The following is a 19206-nucleotide window of genomic DNA, read 5'->3' as shown; positions in this document are numbered from 1 at the left end:
TCTCTTAAAGCGATCCACTTTGTGACCTAAACTGATCTGCATCGCAAATTCGTACTATCGAGTTAAGGAATCGAGAAAAGGAGTTGCATTGGAATCGTTCTGTAAAAGTTGATGGTAGGCCTGCTGGGCGCCGACAGTATACACACGTCAATACCACACTATAGGGAGTGCCACCGCGCCGCGCCCCGACCTACTTCCTTACCAGCAATGACATTGTTTATACAAGGTTTTATTTAGTTCCACCTGTCCTGATGGTTGTCTGTAATCTTATGAGTATTTCAAATTAATCATTCATTCATTCATTCATTCATTCATTCATATCTTGCAAGTTTTTCACCTACTTCTTGTCCTACAGAGTTGAAATTTCCTACGTCGTCGCTTCAATTACCTTAACTTAGACTTTTATTTAATCTGTTAGTATAGGTCAAATCTTGCAAGATTCCAGCTACCGCAGTCCTGGATTTGTTAATAGGCCATATAGGCCTAGGGGCGGCAGCGTCCTAGAAACGGGAGAACTTAAAGGTATCTCACTTAATTTCAGAGGCTAAAGGTCAAACAAGTTCACTGGTTGTTTCGAGGTTTTTTGTATATAGTAGTACGTTGAATACTTCCTTTCTTACTACATATGGAAAATTATTGTTTTAGAAAAGGTACATGGGACGGCGGAAATAAAGAAGCATACACTCGTAAAAAAATATAAATTCGGCACTGAAACACCGATTGATTGGAATTTGGAATACACTTTTAGTTTGGATGACAATGCTTGACTTGATCATGCACCCACGATGGCTCACAACCAAGGAATTCTACGATTACGGATATGCTTTTTATTAGTAACAAAATCTCCATATCGAAGAAACTTTTGCTTGTTTAAAAAAATTATCTTTGTAAATAACTCCTTAGTTTAATTAAATTTTGTAACAACTTATTTAATTATCTCATACAAAGCTCAACTTCAGTCTCTGGGAGTAGAAATTTGGTGTAACTAAATTAAGCTTTCGAAATTCGCGTCGCTTGCCTCGGATAAAGTTAATATCATTTTCCTTGTGCAATATAGTACCCAATAGTTGGAAAAATATAAAAGAACAAGGTATGTGTTGCATTAGCTGACGAATGACATCAGCGCATGACTAAATAATGATTCAAAAGTAGGTGTTATAAAATATGGATCGGTAGAACCGAAATATAAAACACAAATTTAAGTTCAAGGAATTCGTGTCCCATCAACTCAACTCATGAATTTCGTTTCTATGTTTTGACGTTTTAAAAACATAATTAGGTGCTTAATTCATATAATATAATGCTTTAGAATCCAAGTTTAGATGTGTATTCGAACGTTTTCATAACTTTTAGGAACGTATTTAGGAAATAATACTGAACTGTACTGTTGTAAAGTATTAAATTTGAAAATGTTTAAATATACAAAAATTGCACGTCTGCTGCAGACTGAACACGTGAAACTATACTGATGTATCATCTTTAGTACTCACTTCTGACAAACAATTAAACATTTTTTTTCCTAATTCTACATTAGTATACCAAAAATATCCCTTTCACCACAAAATGCGGTGTATTGTTCCTAAATATGTTTCTTGTCCAAATAATAAATTTGAATCTCCACGGAAAAATAAACAGTATTAAATAAACCGGAATAATAAACCGTATAAGATGTATTCAACCGACTACTAGTAAATTATCCCCAAAGCACTTACATCGTGTTTACATGAAATATTTCGTCATCATTTATCGTATACTAGCTTTTACTAGATTCGCCCGCGTAAATTTATCTGCTAAAGCAGACTTGATTTTCACACAAACTTTCACCCCCTATTATAGGCATTTGGGGATGGATTTTTGGAAGAAAACGTAGCCTATGTTTGAACGGGGCTCTTTAATTACGTACATACCAAAATTCATCAAAATCGGTTCAGCGGTTTAGCCGTGAAAGAGGAATAGATACACAGACTTTCGCATTTATAATATTAGTATAGATAGGTATACGACGTATACAAATCTAAGTACAATGTGAACCCTGTGGCACTTTGTAATTTGTAAGAAAAGGACATACTTAATCCTAACATTTAACATGACGATCACGTGTCGTGAGTCATGACTGACCTCGACGGATTTGGCCAGGCCCAGGCGTTAACCCGCACTTCGTGTTAAATTTGAGGATATCATAAACATTTATTTGAGACATGTGCCGGATTTAAAGTCTTGAGGTTCCGACACTTTATAACTAAGGAAGAAACCAGGAAAATGCTTAGACGACTGGGGACAGTGAAGAGTAATTATTTATAGGAACGAGTTCAGTTCAGGTATTAAGATGCGAAAAAAAGATTGTTTGGAAATACAACACACATAATTGCGTCCACACAATGCGTACACAATATAGGAATAATATACAGAAATGTGGACGTTGGGAACGTGCTACGTATTTGTAGGCTTTATCTCTTTGTATATTTTAGAGGGACCTCTTGCAGAGGTCTCAGGGAAGTACCCACCTGGGAAGTACCTGCCCTCCCCTAAATCCGACCCTGTTTAGAACCCGTGTATATGACGAAATAATATGTGCACAAAATGGTTATAATGATTCGTCAGGAATTGAGGATATAACAGGAAACATCCTCATAGGACTGACTAAAAATATAAATAAGGTATAAAATAAAGGTAGTTAAATTTTAAGCTTTATTTAGAAATAATATGGTTTTAAATGAATGTTAATCACAAAATATACTAACTAGAAAAGAAATGTAATATGTTAAAATCTTTCCATCCCCTCTCTAAATTTGAAAACACGTGAGAGCGAGAACACGTGAGAACAATTTTGGAAGATAAAGCCATTTATAAAAACCGAAAATATTACTTTAATACATAGAACTTGTTTATACAATACCTATGAAAAATTTTCTTTTTCCGAATTATTATCTAAAGTAAAAAGGTTTTAAAATTTAAATAAAAGTAGTCCCTATGTGTGAACGCTTTAAACTCAAAAACTACCGAACGGATTTTTGTACGGTTTTCACCGATACCGTTTAATTCCTGAGGAAGATTTAGGTGTATATATATATTTTTTTTAACCGAGCGAATCGATAGATGTGCCCGACTCTCTCGAACTAAACAGGGTTCATTGGAATGAACTTGAATGGTTTACATATGAACTATAAACTATTTTGCCCAAGGCTTGACATGTCCACAATCTACGTCAGGCTAGTCACAGGCGTCCTTACCTTTTGTCTTATGCGTCACGCTGGTCACGGTGATCGAGCCAGTGTCACGACGTCAGACCGATCATATTACTGCGGTTAGCTCTATTATTGACATAGTTCACGTTAACCTTTAGCAAAACTTCCATTATAGTCTGGAAGCTAAGGAAAAACATAGAATGTGCCATTAGGTTTCACTTCCCGCATAGATGACGACCTTCGTAGGCTAATGGTCATCACGCCACGTCGGAGGTCCCGGGTTCGATCCCCGGTCAGGGGGCTTACCATCATCTCTTAATGCGATCCAGTTCAGGACCTAAACTGATAAGCATCGCTAATTCGTACCATCAAGTTGACATAACGATCCATTATAGGTAGTCACCAAAACAATACGCCGTTTCGATTTAATTCACTCATTTTGCATACAATTCGGTACCATGATGTGCATTGAGAACGTAAACTGGATCGCGTATCTGTCAAAATTACTATTTCTGAATGATTACCACGAAAGAAGTCCCACAGACGGTGCGCTACTGTCGCTGAAAACAATGACGTGATCAATCTGTTATTGATAGTTCCTAGTTTTGCCACCGAAACTCCATCGTGGTACGGTTTTTATGTTCCGAAGTTTGTGTTTAGTGTTATTATTATGATCGACAAATTTGTTAGTCTAGATTATATTGCATTTATTGTAATTGAAATATTTTATTTTATTGTGTTTTGTATTAACTTTAATCATGTAACTAACACAAAGATAATAATATACATTTGAATTTTAAGCAACAAAAAAATACATATTGTTCCCTCAAAATGGTAAGAATTTGATATCGGAACGCAACTCTTGATACGAGATAAAATATATAGAGATCGTATAGCCTTATCTCTTTCTTACATTTGGCTGCTGTCACTGGGGTTTACGATTTAGAGACAATTTTTACTTTTTTTTATGAATTTCATTCACTCCTTACGATTCAAATGAGACTTTGTTAAGTTGGTGGTACCAAATAACGCGATTCATTTTAGGTTCCTAAACTGAACTGCCCTGCATTTGAATCATTCTGTAATAGTTGATGGTAGGCGCCCAGGTCAATATAGAAAATGAACTTTTTCTTATTGACCTGGATCTCTGATGTTTATCTATATATGTATATGTTATAAAATATAGTATCGTTGAGTTAGTAACCAGTAACACATACAAGTCTCGAACTTGTCCATACATATTTATTGTAAAAGTCACTCAAGGGAAAGTTATAAGGCTATAAGCTTGGAGATCCTTCCCGTATGCGATGACCTTGCAACCTGTCACTATTTAATCAAAATCCACTTCACCAGTAAGCCCACCATACATTTGTCCTTCGTGTTTGCTCTGTCTACCCCGTAAGGGATTAAGATGTCATACGTACGCATGTGTGTATTTAGAAACATATACGTAGTGACGGAAAATACAGGTTATTCCAATCTTTAATTAATTATCATTGAACTACATATTTCATTTTATCGTAAATTCGTAATGAGGTAGGTATCTTAATACTTGTTTTTGGAGGCCATTGACTTAGCAGCCATTTCACAATACACAAAATGATCATTGTTTAAAGATAAAAATAAAATACTTTACAATTTCACAATAGATACGTGTAGTACAATAATTGTATTTTAACGACGCACTATTGTTTAAAATACTGTTTATATTAAAACATAGGTACAGTCTCAAACTTGTATCTGTAATTTATAATAAGTACTAGGAAGTTATTTTTAAAATATTTAAGTTATAATGTTTTATAAATTTAAGTACAGTGATCAGCACATCAAGCTATCCAAATTAATCGGAAATTAGTCCCCATTATAATACGTATCTTGTTCATTAATTACAAACTTTTATTTAAATTAGTTGCCGAACTAATAAGACACATGCCAACGCGAATGCGTGAACATTGCTTAATATGTATGACAGATTTTATTTACCGCAATAAAAAACCAACAATGTAGGTAGACCAGATCAGCCAAAGTTGTGGCAAACTGTTCGATGGCAGTGTGGAGCCGGCGTGAAATATAACTTATAACTAATTTTTAACTAAATTATTTTATGGCCCTAATTCATCTAAACATCGAAGATTCTTGTGTAAGCTTGTTGCTCGCTGAGAATAGCAAAACTAAAGGCAATTATGCTAATTGGTCACACAACTCTAATAAAACCTTCGATTTCATGGATCTGAAATAAAAAATTGTTAAATTAATAAAAATATAATGATAACTATGTTTGAGGTTTTTACACACGCCCATGGGAAACATAGGTCTTCTTTTTATTTGTATGCTACATATCGTACAGGTTAAAAATGACATTATGAATCCAAATTTTATCATCTTTCTTTCATTTATATGAGCGTTTTCGCGGCTTTTTGGCCATAGAGCGGCGTCAGCCAAGCCAAGCCAAGGATTTGTTGCCGCCAATATTTTTTAAAAAACGAACTTAACATATTCTGTAACTGACAGCTACCTACGCAATCCCCACAAGATTTAAGATAACATCTTGTTCTTTTTCAAACGAACTAATTCGTAATGTTACAATTTCGCCAGCCAGCTATGTTGACCTTTCGAAACTCGAAATTTAAATTATGTTCCTCATGTTGCCACAGTGCCACAGATGATACAATTATTCCAATGTGATTTTTCTGCGCCGCGCTTCACGTCCTTGACCCATAAAATTAATGACGTGAAATGACTGATATAACGTTATTTTGTTGATTACTAGTTTTATATTTATAGAATTCGTCAGTCAAAGATGAGAAAACAAAAATAATGGAAATTCGAGTAAATATAAGAGTATTCCAGTTTATAATTATGTGAAATCTATTTGAGAACAGACTAAAATATTCGTCTCGGCATAAGTATAAAATACTTAGGTAGGTACTCAACGTATGAAGTGTTAAGATAGGTACCTTATGAAGATCCTGTGTGCACTTTTGATAAGGGTTCTCGTGGAATTTTCCGTATTCGTTACAGCGGAAGCGACTAACTACATTTTTTTTAGTTGCTATTAATATGATATTAACTTAAAACTTTGCGTAAAGGATCTTCACAAGGTACCGTTGTAATGTGCAGGATATTACAAAAAACCTATACACACACGTTGTAATAATATATGATTAATATATGAATACCCTGAGTTGACCCTTTATGGCCCCTTTTACATATTGTAATGTTACCTATTCGTATCTACATTTTTTTCACAAAAATGTCATTTTTACCACAAGCCATTGTTGTCGTCATCTTGCGGCATTTAACGCCTGACAAAAAACTCCGGTGTTGTAAACCGTTGAGGAGTTCCCTCGTTGGGAGCCGATCCCGGGTGCACCGTCAGCTAAAAATGCACAGTCACGGTAACTGAAGCGACGTGGGAAATATCAACTCTGTAGGACAACTGGAAGTAGGAGAAATCTAACTTGCAAGATTTGATTACGGACGGACAAGCAAACATCGGGACAGGTGAAACAAAATGAAAGCTTTTGTAACGTCCTATAGTTCTTGTTATACCCTGTATGTGCATAATAATATCATATATAAATGTGTCACATAATTTATTCCAAACACATTGTCCATCCCAATACATTACGTCAACGCATGCCTTACGCAAACAATTGGCAAACATCAATTCCTAGACTGTTTACTTTCTATTGTGACTCTAATACCTGTAATTCTAAGTTAACCACCGCTTTAGCAAGATCCATAACCGAGCATTATGTGTTTGAGTCAGTTTCCGTAGCTCTAAGATATTGTAAAGTCATCTACTAGTTTCCGTAGCTCTAAGATATTGTAAAGTTATCTAATAGTTTCCGTGGCTCTAAGATATTGTAAAGTTTTCTACTAGTTTCCGTAGCTCTAAGATATTGTAAAGTTATCTACTAGTTTCCGTAGCTCTAAGATATTGTAAAGTTATCTACTAGTTTCCGTAGCTCTAAGATATTGTAAAGTTATCTACTATTTTCCGTGGCTCTAAGATATTGTAAAGTTATATACTAGTTTCCGTAGCTCTAAGATATTGTAAAGTTATCTACTAGTTTCCGTAGCTCTAAGATATTGTAAAGTTATCTACTATTTTCCGTAGCTCTAAGATATTGTAAAGTTATCGACTAGTTTCCGTAGCTCTAAGATATTGTAAAGTTATCTACTAGTTTCCGTAGCTCTAAGATATTGTAAAGTTATCGACTAGTTTCCGTAGCTCTAAGATATTGTAAAGTTATCTACTAGTTTCCGTAGCTCTAAGATATTGTAAAGTTATCTACTATTTTCCGTAGCTCTAAGATATTGTAAAGTTATCGACTAGTTTCCGTAGCTCTAAGATATTGTAAAGTTATCGACTAGTTTCCGTAGCTCTAAGATATTGTAAAGTTATCTACTAGTTTCCGTAGCTCTAAGATATTGTAAAGTTATCTACTAGTTTCCGTAGCTCTAAGATATTGTAAAGTTATCTACTATTTTCCGTAGCTCTAAGATATTGTAAAGTTATCGACTAGTTTCCGTAGCTCTAAGATATTGTAAAGTTATCTACTATTTTCCGTAGCTCTAAGATATTGTAAAGTTATCGACTAGTTTCCGTAGCTCTAAGATATTGTAAAGTTATCTACTAGTTTCCGTAGCTCTAAGATATTGTAAAGTTTTCTACTAGTTTCCGTAGCTCTAAGATATTGTAAAGTTTTCTACTAGTTTCCGTAGCTCTAAGATATTGTAAAGTTATCTACTAGTTTCCGTAGCTCTAAGATATTGTAAAGTTATCTACTATTTTCCGTAGCTCTAAGATATTGTAAAGTTATCGACTAGTTTCCGTAGCTCTAAGATATTGTAAAGTTATCTACTAGTTTCCGTAGCTCTAAGATATTGTAAAGTTTTCTACTAGTTTCCGTAGCTCTAAGATATTGTAAAGTTTTCTACTAGTTTCCGTAGCTCTAAGATATTGTAAAGTTTTCTACTAGTTTCCGTAGCTCTAAGATATTGTAAAGTTTTCTACTAGTTTCCGTAGCTCTAATCTAATTAGTTAGTAGTTATCTACTACAACAGCAACTCTTACGATTTATTGAACTTGTGTTTTGTGGTCCTCAAAGTGTGCTCTGCGAAGTACTAGAGGATCTATTGGAGCTCCACTCAAATATTGGTTAAATTGATTGAAGCCCTATAACATTTATTTATTAAAACTTTAATTATTTATTTATTTAAACGCTACATGTTGCCCGGGACTTCGCCCGCGTGGGAATTAATCTTAGATAATGTACCTTTCTAATGGTGAAAGAATTTTTAAAATCGGTTCGGTAGTTTCGCAGATTACCCGCCTCAAACATACAAACTCACAAAGTCATAAACGCTTACCTCTTTATAATAATAGTATAGATGAAAAACGCACTGTAAAAAAATATTTTTAATACGAATAAATTAATTCTGTTTATATTGAAAGTCCAATAACAGCCAGCTGTTGCGTTTTTTTTTTAAATGTAGGGCCCAAGAAAACATAACCGCTACTACATACATACAAAAATATGATTTCGAATATAATTTGAGCCGAAAAAGACGTGGAGACGAAAAAGTAAAAAAGGACCTCGAGCTTCGACATCCAATGACCGTGGAAGACGCTTAGATAAGAGATAATTCGACCACAATTGACCAAACTCGACAACAATCCTAATCCTTCTACTATTATAAATGTGAAAGTTTGTGGGGATGTATGTGTGTAAATATGTTTATTACTCTTTCACGCAAAACCTACTGCTAATCGGTGAAGTAGATTTTGCGTACACGGGTAGAATATAACCTGAGATAACACATTTTATCCCGAAATTCCCATTCACAAAATAATTCTGAAATGCAAAACATTGGAAGTCGGTGCTGTGTTCCCCTCCAGAATTATAAAACATATTTATTCAAATTTCACTTACTTATGTATGTAGGTGAATACATCTACTAAAATGTTGAACGAAAGAAACGAAATAAAATATATTGAAAGGATATGCACATTCACCTCAATACATTTCCATTTACATTTCAAACTTATTATAATTCAATAAGAGACAATCGTTTTGTTGAATTATAATGAGGCGCCGTCCAAATCCGGCTGACTCCATCTAGCTAGGGTTGCCAGACCGATAAAATAATACAACACCAATATCACTCTGAATTTGGACGTTCGGCTGTGTTTTACGACCGGCCGCTTGCCTGACGCCAACGGGACCATTAAACTAATTATGGTCTTCCAGTGCCGCTTCACTCCTTGTTTCTTGAATTTCAGAAACATTAGGGGCTTATTACGAAAACATAGAGATCTATGAAGCCGGGAAGTCCGAGGACGATGTAAAAAAGAAGCTACTTAAACAATTTTGAAATTTTTGCTGTGCTATTACGATCGTCCACCTGCTTGACCTCTACTCTTTTTGGGAATGTTATTGTTACCTGTCAAGGGAATGTGTCCGCTCCGAACGTCCGCAATGACTTATTTCCAAGTTGAACCGTCATTATAATGCTACAAGACTTACTTTTTTTTAAATGTATACTATTATTATAAAGAGGTAAGCGGTTTCTGAGTTTGTATGTTTGAGGCGGATAATCTTCGAAACTACCGAACCGATTTCAAAAATTCTTTCATCATTAGAAAGGTACATTATCCAAGATTGCTATAGGCTTTATTTTATCTAAAAATTCCCACGGGAGCGAAGCTCCGGGCAACATCTAGTCTTTAAGAAAATGACAACCCTACCCACGATTAGTTCATTGTTTGGCATCTAACGGTGATCGGTGCTGTACAAGGATTATAATGACGCCATGGCTTATTGCTAGGCAAAACAAAGACAACAAATATTATTTCCTACTAGGTTTTGCCCGCGGCTTCGCCCGCGTTTTCGTGCATCCGCTAATAACTTATTATTGGCAATATCTCGGGTTCTAAGCAACGTATCGCGATGAAACCTATACGAGATTTTAAGTTAAACTGTCCTCTATACAACTGTGAAAACCACATCAAATTCCAACTAGTAGTTTTTGTGCGAACAAACATTCAGACATAAGACAGATAAAAATTATGAAAAAAAAAATGTTTTGGTTTGCTTCCACACTGGTTGCAATAGCAAACCACTGCGTTAATAGTGCCAAGAAATATGTTGTGTGTGTTTCATTCCACGTAATAACCACGACCCCCAGCGATGAAGAAATACGACTATGTAAAGATGAGAGAATATACGAATACGACTATGAAAGAATCTGACGATTATATATGGCTATGGGTAACTAATTATATGACCAAATTCAGGTGTTGGAACCTCCTATAAGCAATAGCTATCAGTTAATGTTGATGCATTTTATTTGACACATCACTTTAAACATTCAACCGCCAACAGGATTTACACAACGCTTTCTGAGTTCGAAATTCTGCTTTCCTTCAATATAGTGAATCAACTTTAGAGCAACTATAACAGGCCTGGAACGCGCACGTCCATAAATTTTAAGGTATTAAAAAAAAGCGTTGAGGTAGACCACGAACAAGAAGGCGGGGTGATTTAAACAAGTTTCAGCGTGGTTGGCAACAAATGGCTCAAGATGAGAGAGACCTTTGAAAGACAAAAGGGGAGGCCTTTGCCCAGCAGTGGGACACTTATAATATAGGCTTTATAAAAAACCTATTGACATTTAAAAAAGTGTTTAATAAAATATTTTGCATTATGGTTTTGGTTATTTTCTATTAGTGTTCTTAATAGTAAGTCTTGAAAAAAAAATTCTGGCCAAAATTTCTATACAAAATCTCATAAACATTATTGGAATTAAACTAATCGTGACGACCTCGGTGGCGCAGTGGTAAAGTGCTTGCCCCTGAACCGAGAGGTCCCGGGTTCGAACCCCGGTCGGGTCTTAATGGAAAATGTTCTTTTTCTAATTCGCCCGGGTTTTGGATGTTTATCTATATATGTATTTTTTATAAAATATAGTATCGTTGAGTTAGTTTCCCATAACACAAGTCTCGAACTTACTATGGGGCTAGCTCAATCTGTGTGATTTGTCCTGATATATTTATTTATTTATCAACCAGTATGAAGATTTCCTAACGATGTTTTTCTTTACCTAATTTGTGGTGGTCTATGTAAATTGGTATACAAACTCATACGGCACGAGTAGGATTCGAACCTGGGACTTTTCTGTCACATGCAGGCGGTCTTAACCACTGGAGCACCATCGCTTAGTCACTGTTGATAAGTGCGTTAGTACATACCTTTGATAGGTACAAATATTATATTAATACGTGACCGAGCACATTGCAATTATCTTATCTAATAACAAAACGTGTCAGTGTGTCCACCGTTCATTAGGAAGATGATTTGTTGTCGTTGTAGAATTGTTTTTTTTTTTTTGTATTTTTAATTATTAAGGTTCGACTCCCGGTTTCACGTAAATTACAATGATTTTCTATAGGTACGATAGATATCCTAAAAATATGTCGTTTTCCTGTCAAGTTTACATTTTAAACGATTCCTTTTAATGGGAAAGAAACTATACCTCCCTAAACTTTATTTGTGCTTTAAGTACTATATGAAATTCTTGGTTATTTTATGTCTTTGAGAGTACTTTGACTGCGCTGTTGTAAGCAAACGCATCGAAAATAGTCTAGTCTTTATTTAGCCCCCACGTAACCGCAAGGTGATTGACTCTGCCGTTTTAGGAAACAATGCGACATCAAAATAGTTTAAACGTACAACGATACATTGCAGTTAATATTCTTTCATGCTTTTTAAATCACTGTGTACTTCTAATTGGCCCGGGTCTTGGATATTTATCTATTTATATATTTGTTATAAAATATAGTATCGTTGAGTTAGTATCCCATAACACAAGTATCGAACTTACTTTGAAGCTAGCTCAATCTGTATGATTTGTCCTTATATATTTATTTTACTTTAAGTCTAGATAAAAAGTCACCCTGTATATTCGACGATTTTAGGGTTCCGAAGTAAACAAAGAACCCTTATAGTTTCGTCATTTGTGTCCGTCTGAGCTAAGCCGATAACTTAACTCATCCAGTGTCATCCAGAGATATCCATTATGACTCAGTGTTAACTTTGTTATTTCGTTAATCCCACTTCTGATATCGAAGACACACAGAAGGAAAATACGGACCGTGTCTATGGGAGTTTAGGGAATGTCTTTCACCACAACTGAAACTACTATGTTCACTAAAACAGTTTATTAGAAAAGCGATACAATTCATATATGTGCCTGCTTAATTCGACCCCGTCACGACGATTGGTGAGCGCCAGCACCGTGGTCCGAAGTTGAACACATACATTGCCATTGCTGACATTGAAGTGAATTGGACATACCGCTGTGTCAGCGTCTAGCAGCGTTCCTTCAGGAGTATATGAAGTCGTCCTATTCTAAAGCGAGGGCTCACACCAATATGAAATGATTTTATAAAATATTCCATGAAACATTGTTTTATTCAGAATTCTGATTCGTGAATTGACATTAGCAATAATACCTTTTAATGTTTCCTCAGGCGTTGGTATTTGCACGGCCGCTGAGTAGGGTGACATTACCACAAAATATCATCGGATATTATTGGGTTTTCCACAGGGACGACATTTTTTCGTCGACATTTATACTACTTTCTTTATTAAATTAATGGACTCAATAGTTACCCACAACATATAGAATTGTAAAAATACATATAGACAAATCACATAGATTGAGCTCCAAATTAAGTTCGAGACTTGTGTTATGGAATATTAACACAAAAATATTATAATTTATAACTTACATTAAAATGTATTATAAAGATAAACATCCAAGACCAAGGACAATCTAAATAAGATCTTTTGCTAATAAGTATTTGTAGTGGGAGCTAGGTGATTATGCTCGACCGCCACAAAGGGAAGATCTTCCCGCCAGGCTAGGTGTTGCGCCCGGGGAACCGCACGGCTCCGACGGTGTCATGTCGGAGGTTGTATTTATGCTTCCAATCGAAAACGCACTGTCTGCGCGGTCTAGGCTTGTTAGCTGTCCATAGTGAGTCGACCGTTGTGCCATCTGTCCTTAGTGTCCTGGATCACTTGTGTGGCTTGTTATTAGTTGCGTTTGGTCGGCTTTTTACATCTGCGCCGTTGTGCATGTGGCGTGGTAGATGTCGCCACATATTCATAAATTACTAAACAAATAGAGAAAGATCATTTATACCTGCTGTATATCATCTGTACATTCACGTACCCATAAGAAGTTACAAGCAGTTTGTCCCCGATTAAAACCTATACATCTATACACCAAGCATTACATCAATTAATTCGTTGCTCCATTTATCATTTTTTTCTTGGGTCGTTCAACTTGACACAGATAATGTAGCCATAACAAAACAATGGCGACTGCTCATAAAAAAGGGGTCGGCAAAGTGATTCTAACACGCTATGTCTTGGTTATCTAACTATCTAGTTTATTCGATTTAATATATATATATATATATTATATTGTGCTGTGAGTGCAGCAGAGAGCCTCAAAAAGAGTAGTGGGTGACTGAGACAGCAATAAACTGGGACCGCGGTCCCAATTGCCCAAAAAAATATTCAGTTATTGGCAATCATCTCATCATCATTGTACTGAAAATACTAATCGAGGAATCCCGTGTTCAAAGGGCTGGATGCTGTCTAGAAATGACAGGGTTAGAAAATTCAGAAGGATCATGGATTATCATAAAAATTACCAACGTCTATATCCATACACTAGCATCCCGTCCCGGCTTTGCTCGGTTAAAACCACGGGTAAAACCATAATAAAACTTTATTGGAAATCACCCTATATAATCAGATTGAATTACTAATTTCCATCAAGATATAAGTGTTTACCGCTGTGCTGTCTACTCATATCTTTAGTTGACGAAATTTTTAATGGGATTAGTCGTTATTTCTTTTCACCCTCATTTAACTACCCTAAAGCTCAAATTTTAAGGAATCCTGAAACACGGGTTCCTTTCATTATTTTTGTTGTATAGCATTTATGCCAAGTTTCAAGTAGATCAGTAAAGATTTTCGTTATTATTCATACAAACTTTACCCCCAATTTTTACCCCTTTAGGGGTCAAATTTCGAAAATTCCTCTCTTATCTGAGCACAACGTAATAACCTAAAGTTACTGCCCAAATTTCGCGTTTATAGCTTTTATGGTTTAAATTGGGCGTTGATTAGTGAATAAACGCTTGTTCTTTTAGTAGATTAATAAAACTGTGAGAGGCTATGTCTGTAAATAGGTGATAAGTATTAAAGAAAAAAAATTGTTGGTGTTCTTTATGGGACTAATAGAAGCCAAAACAATATTTTTTTTACAATTTTTGTCTATCTGTCTGTATGTTTGATGAATTTGAAAATAAATTTTCACGTGCATAAAAAACAAAGGGACAAATGAGAAATCATCTCTGTTTAAATCGATAGACATCACAATAACTAAAACATCGAGGAACGCCAGATATCCGTATTAGCAAGTTTATTCGATTTATATAGAAGTCTTTATATAGAAAGAAGTCCTAGTTTAGCAGTTTATTTATTACAGCAGTAAATTATGTTAATTTAAATTGTAGTTTTACATACGAATGAATAAAAACGGCAATGGAAAACACCCAATCTAACGATGGAGAAATTTGAGGTTAAGTATTGTTTTCTAATTTTTATCTAATTATTATTAGCTTGTACCCGAGGCTTCGTCCGCATGAATTTCCCATGGGAAATATAATATTTTTTCTGAAATGAAAATAGCCTGTGTCCTTCTCTGTGCTCTAAACTATATGTATGAAAGATTTCAAGAAGATTGGATGAGTAGATAAAGCGTTAAAAGATAACAACCAAACAAAATTACTTAATACTTAATTTCCCTGTGTGTTATTCAAGGTTATATTCTACCCGTGTGCCAAAGTTCACAACAATCCGTCGAGTAGATTTTGCGTGAAAGATTTACAAAGATACACACATATATCCTCACGAATATTCGCATTAGTGTAGATAAGTTTAGTTTATATTTTTTTACAATTCCTAATTATTTACAAGTTAAAACATTGATACTTACAAAAACTATTAATTATCATAACATCGACCTGATGTAAATAAAACTATTACGATTACAACATATACAGTACACGGGATCATTAATTAATTAGTTTACGATTCTCAGGAGCTATATTAATTAATGATAATGAACTCAAATTAATGATATTTTTCTCAGTTGAGTGTTAGTTTTCTTACTATCATCACAGTTTAAAGGACTATCATAGTGTAGGTGATAGTGTAACCACAGAACCATGGGTTTCGAAGATTTTAGTGCATTGTTGTATAGAATAGCGACTATGAGGTAAGATGAATACTGAAGTAATAGATATTCATTCCATACTAATTATAAAGAGGAAATAATTATATTTTAGTTTGTAATGAATAAACTCAAAAGCTACTGGGTCGATTTTGATGAAATTTGCCACAGAGGGTAGATAGGCGAAACCTTCGAATACTCTTTATTATGGTTGTTCCCGAGCGAAGCCGGGGCGACCCCCATTTGAAATCTATAAAATATAAACTTAATTAAAAATCCTAACACCATGTGCGCTGTAACGTTCGTCAGTATACTACACGAATAAGTTTTAAAAATACATAATTAAAAATAGTCCGCGGAATACAGATTCGTCTAGCTTGGGAACTATAGAACTCTAATACATAATATTCTATCATCTACCTAGTGCCTACTTCGGATTCTGCCAGATCTTCCGTAACGCCTTTTATTTATCGAGCAAGATACAGATTAATTCCTAGTTTGCTGGTGGATGGTGGAGCTTTGGAACTGCCTTAGCAAGAAACTTTATCATAACGTATGTAGGATGGCAACATTAGGAAGAGAGAGAGAGATAATGTTAGAGAGAGATAGAGCTAGAAGTTAAGATGGCGTAAGGTTCAAAAATAGGAAAGACGTGTGAAACGACTTGGACACGAAATAAAATATAAGTGGCTCAAAGATTTTTATTTTTCGATCCAGGTTTCTACATGTATATACAAAAATGTATTGGTTTAATTCAATAAAACTTATTTTTATTTCATTTTATAGTTTTCACTTTTAAAATTTCCCTTCCGAGCCATCTAAAAGTGTTCAAAAGTTTGATTCCATTGCGTGTTTTGTTCCAGGCTGCACCGGCCGTTGTCAGTGCAAGGCGACATGGAGCACGCGCTGCAGCATCGGGAGCGCGTCGGCGTCCAGGACTTCGTATTGTTGGAGGACTACAAGTCCGAAGCCGCATTCATTGATAACCTGAAGAAGCGCTTCCATGAGAATATTATCTATGTGAATATGTTTTATTTTTTTCTTAAAATTGCATAATCGTTATTGTTGGACAAGTTTTTATACTTAGCTTGTAATAAGGTTCTTATTTTATAAAAAAAAAGAAACCTAAACATATCCTAACCTAAAGACATCGAGAGGTGTAAAATTTACTTTAGTAAAAAAAATCACCGACTTCCAAAAAGGAGAAGGTTATCAAAAATGTTATTGAAAGGCGGTTGGGAATGGAAGAGGTATTGTGAAAATGTATATCAATCCACGCGAAAGTAGTTGCGGGAAGAACTTAATTTGTAAGAATGTTCAAATTAGTACTTCGTGTTCAAATTAGTACTAATTTGGATTTTGCGAAACGATTATTTTTAAAGTAGTAGGTACAGCCTACCTATACACCGGACTTACGACGAAAAATATTTAAAGACTTCTAAAATCGGTTTTGAGTTGAACAGACAGACGCGGCTAAGAACTTTGTTTCAAAATATGTACCTAAAGTATTAAATTAATATAATTTGTTGCAGACCTACATCGGCAACGTGTTGATATCCGTGAACCCTTATAAAAACCTACCCATCTACACGGAGGAGAAGACCAAACAGTATTACAAGAAGGCCTTTTTTGAAGCCCCACCCCATGTGTTAGTATACTCACTTTACCCAAATATCTAATTTCACGGACATCTAAAAAGCCTGACAACTGGGAGGCGACAACAGCATTCCAAAAAAGAGTTATCATCAGATAGGCGGAGAGAGCCACAACGGCTGAGGAAGGAAACTTAGTTATTTGCTCTAGAATGAAGCTGCAGACAATAGCTAATATAGGTATATCAAAATATTTATTCATATCATAAATACTTATGGCCAGGTGAATGATAAAATTCTTTCGCCGTTGTATCACGGCCGTCCAACAGACTCATAATTATACGTTCTCAATATCTATTCTTATCGTGATAAGCCCGTGATAATGTATCAATAACATATCAGAGCCTCCGAGAACATTGTGTTACGATTGCAGTTTGTTGTCGACGAATAGGTATTTATTTTATTTCCAAAAGTTGATTTACCAATACTTCAAAGGGACTTAATTCTAAAAATTCACATTCAAAACTTTTGTTCAGAAATTCACCTTCACAGGCACTTTTTCGCTTCAAACTTTATGTTACATAGAAATTTCTCAAAAAGCTACAAAGTACCTGCATTTCGGAAAGACCACTGCTGAGAAGACATGCCGAAAGAGACAGTGCCGATCGATATTTCTTACAATGTACGATCGAGTGCTGATAAAATAATTGATGTAAAACACGATTAACCAAACAGTTATAATGAGAAATAACGAAAATCTAATAGTAAATATTTAGCACATCCTTTCGATAAATATGTACAGTCGACCACAAGTTACACTGCCTGGATCTTTATGATACGGTAATAGGGTCGAGTTTGCAATGAATTTGCATAGCTTCATACGCTGTTAACTGTACCAACCATAAATGTTATTATGTGATTTTTATTTTCAGTTTCGCCATCGCCGACAACGCTTATCGGTCGTTGGTCTACGAACATAGAGAGCAGTGCATATTGATCTCAGGTAACCGAGATTGCAACCTGTATCCTATATGTGCTATACTATGTCGTAATCTGTGTGTTGTGTACATCGGATAAGACAGATTCATAGGCTTTTATATTGATAGAAACACAAGTAAAAAAAATACTGTGATAATGACAATGCTTTCAAAGTTTGACAAAAATAAAATCACACAACACGACTAAATGCTCAAACTGAATGACACGAACAATGGCGTACGTGTTCGCAAAGAGAGATACGTTTGTTCGACGTCTACATTAAATATTAGTTACGTTAATGATGATAAAAGTTATTAGGTACAAAATTTAAGTTTTTATGATGGCTGAGATTGCTTTTATAATCTTATTCTTTTTGAAAATGGACTTTCCAAGCCACTTTAAATTTTCACAGCTGCATTGTATCAGTTTATGAATTATATCTATTGATAAAAATATATATTTATATAAATATACAATTATCTGGCCTTGTAAACTAGTCTCACGCTTTACTAACTCGTAATACCAACAGGTGAGTCCGGATCAGGCAAGACAGAAGCGTCCAAAAAGGTCCTAGAGTACATCGCGGCAAGAACCAACCACTTGCACAATGTGGAGACCGTCAAAGACAAACTCTTACAAAGCAACCCCTTGCTCGAAGCTTTCGGGAACGCCAAAACCCATAGGAATGACAACTCGAGTCGCTTCGGGAAATACATGGACATTCAGTTCAACTACGAAGGGGCACCAGAGGGCGGACACATCCTGAACTATCTTCTAGAGAAGTCCAGGGTTATCAGTCAGATGTCTGGGGAGAGGAACTTCCACATCTTCTACCAGTTGCTGGCGGGAGGCGACTCGGAGCTGCTGAGTCAGTTGAGGCTGCAGAGCAGACCGGAAGCCTACAAGTATACCACTGATGCGGTGAGCCAAATTAATTTTGGGCATTGGCTGGTCATTATGTGTACTTGAACAAGCTATTTTGTCTGTACCTTAGTGACTGCTGATCTCGGTAACCATATCAAAGCTTGGTACGAAATCTACCTACAAATTAGTCCGGATGGATTCCGAAACTGAAATTATTAAAATGTCTAGCCAAAGATTACTCAAAATAAACATTACAATAAAAA

General features: G+C 35.4%; 1 protein-coding gene across 2 annotated transcripts in view; it reads left to right on the top strand.

Moving 5' to 3' along the window:
- Myo61F (Myosin 61F) overlaps positions 1-19206 on the top strand; it is a 47347-nt gene that overhangs the window by 13434 nt on the left and 14707 nt on the right. For both annotated transcript variants that reach the window (XM_053753411.1, XM_053753412.1), the window contains 4 exons: positions 16373-16529; positions 17042-17157; positions 18034-18104; positions 18609-19000. In XM_053753411.1, the coding sequence (XP_053609386.1) occupies positions 16373-16529; positions 17042-17157; positions 18034-18104; positions 18609-19000 (736 nt within the window). The remainder of the gene's footprint in view (positions 1-16372; positions 16530-17041; positions 17158-18033; positions 18105-18608; positions 19001-19206) is intronic.

This window comes from Plodia interpunctella, chromosome 13 (genome assembly GCF_027563975.2).
Source record: "Plodia interpunctella isolate USDA-ARS_2022_Savannah chromosome 13, ilPloInte3.2, whole genome shotgun sequence".
Classification (NCBI taxonomy): Eukaryota; Metazoa; Arthropoda; class Insecta; order Lepidoptera; family Pyralidae; genus Plodia; species Plodia interpunctella.
Note: the sequence above shows the minus strand (reverse complement) of the source record. Positions and strands in the feature narration are given on the sequence as shown.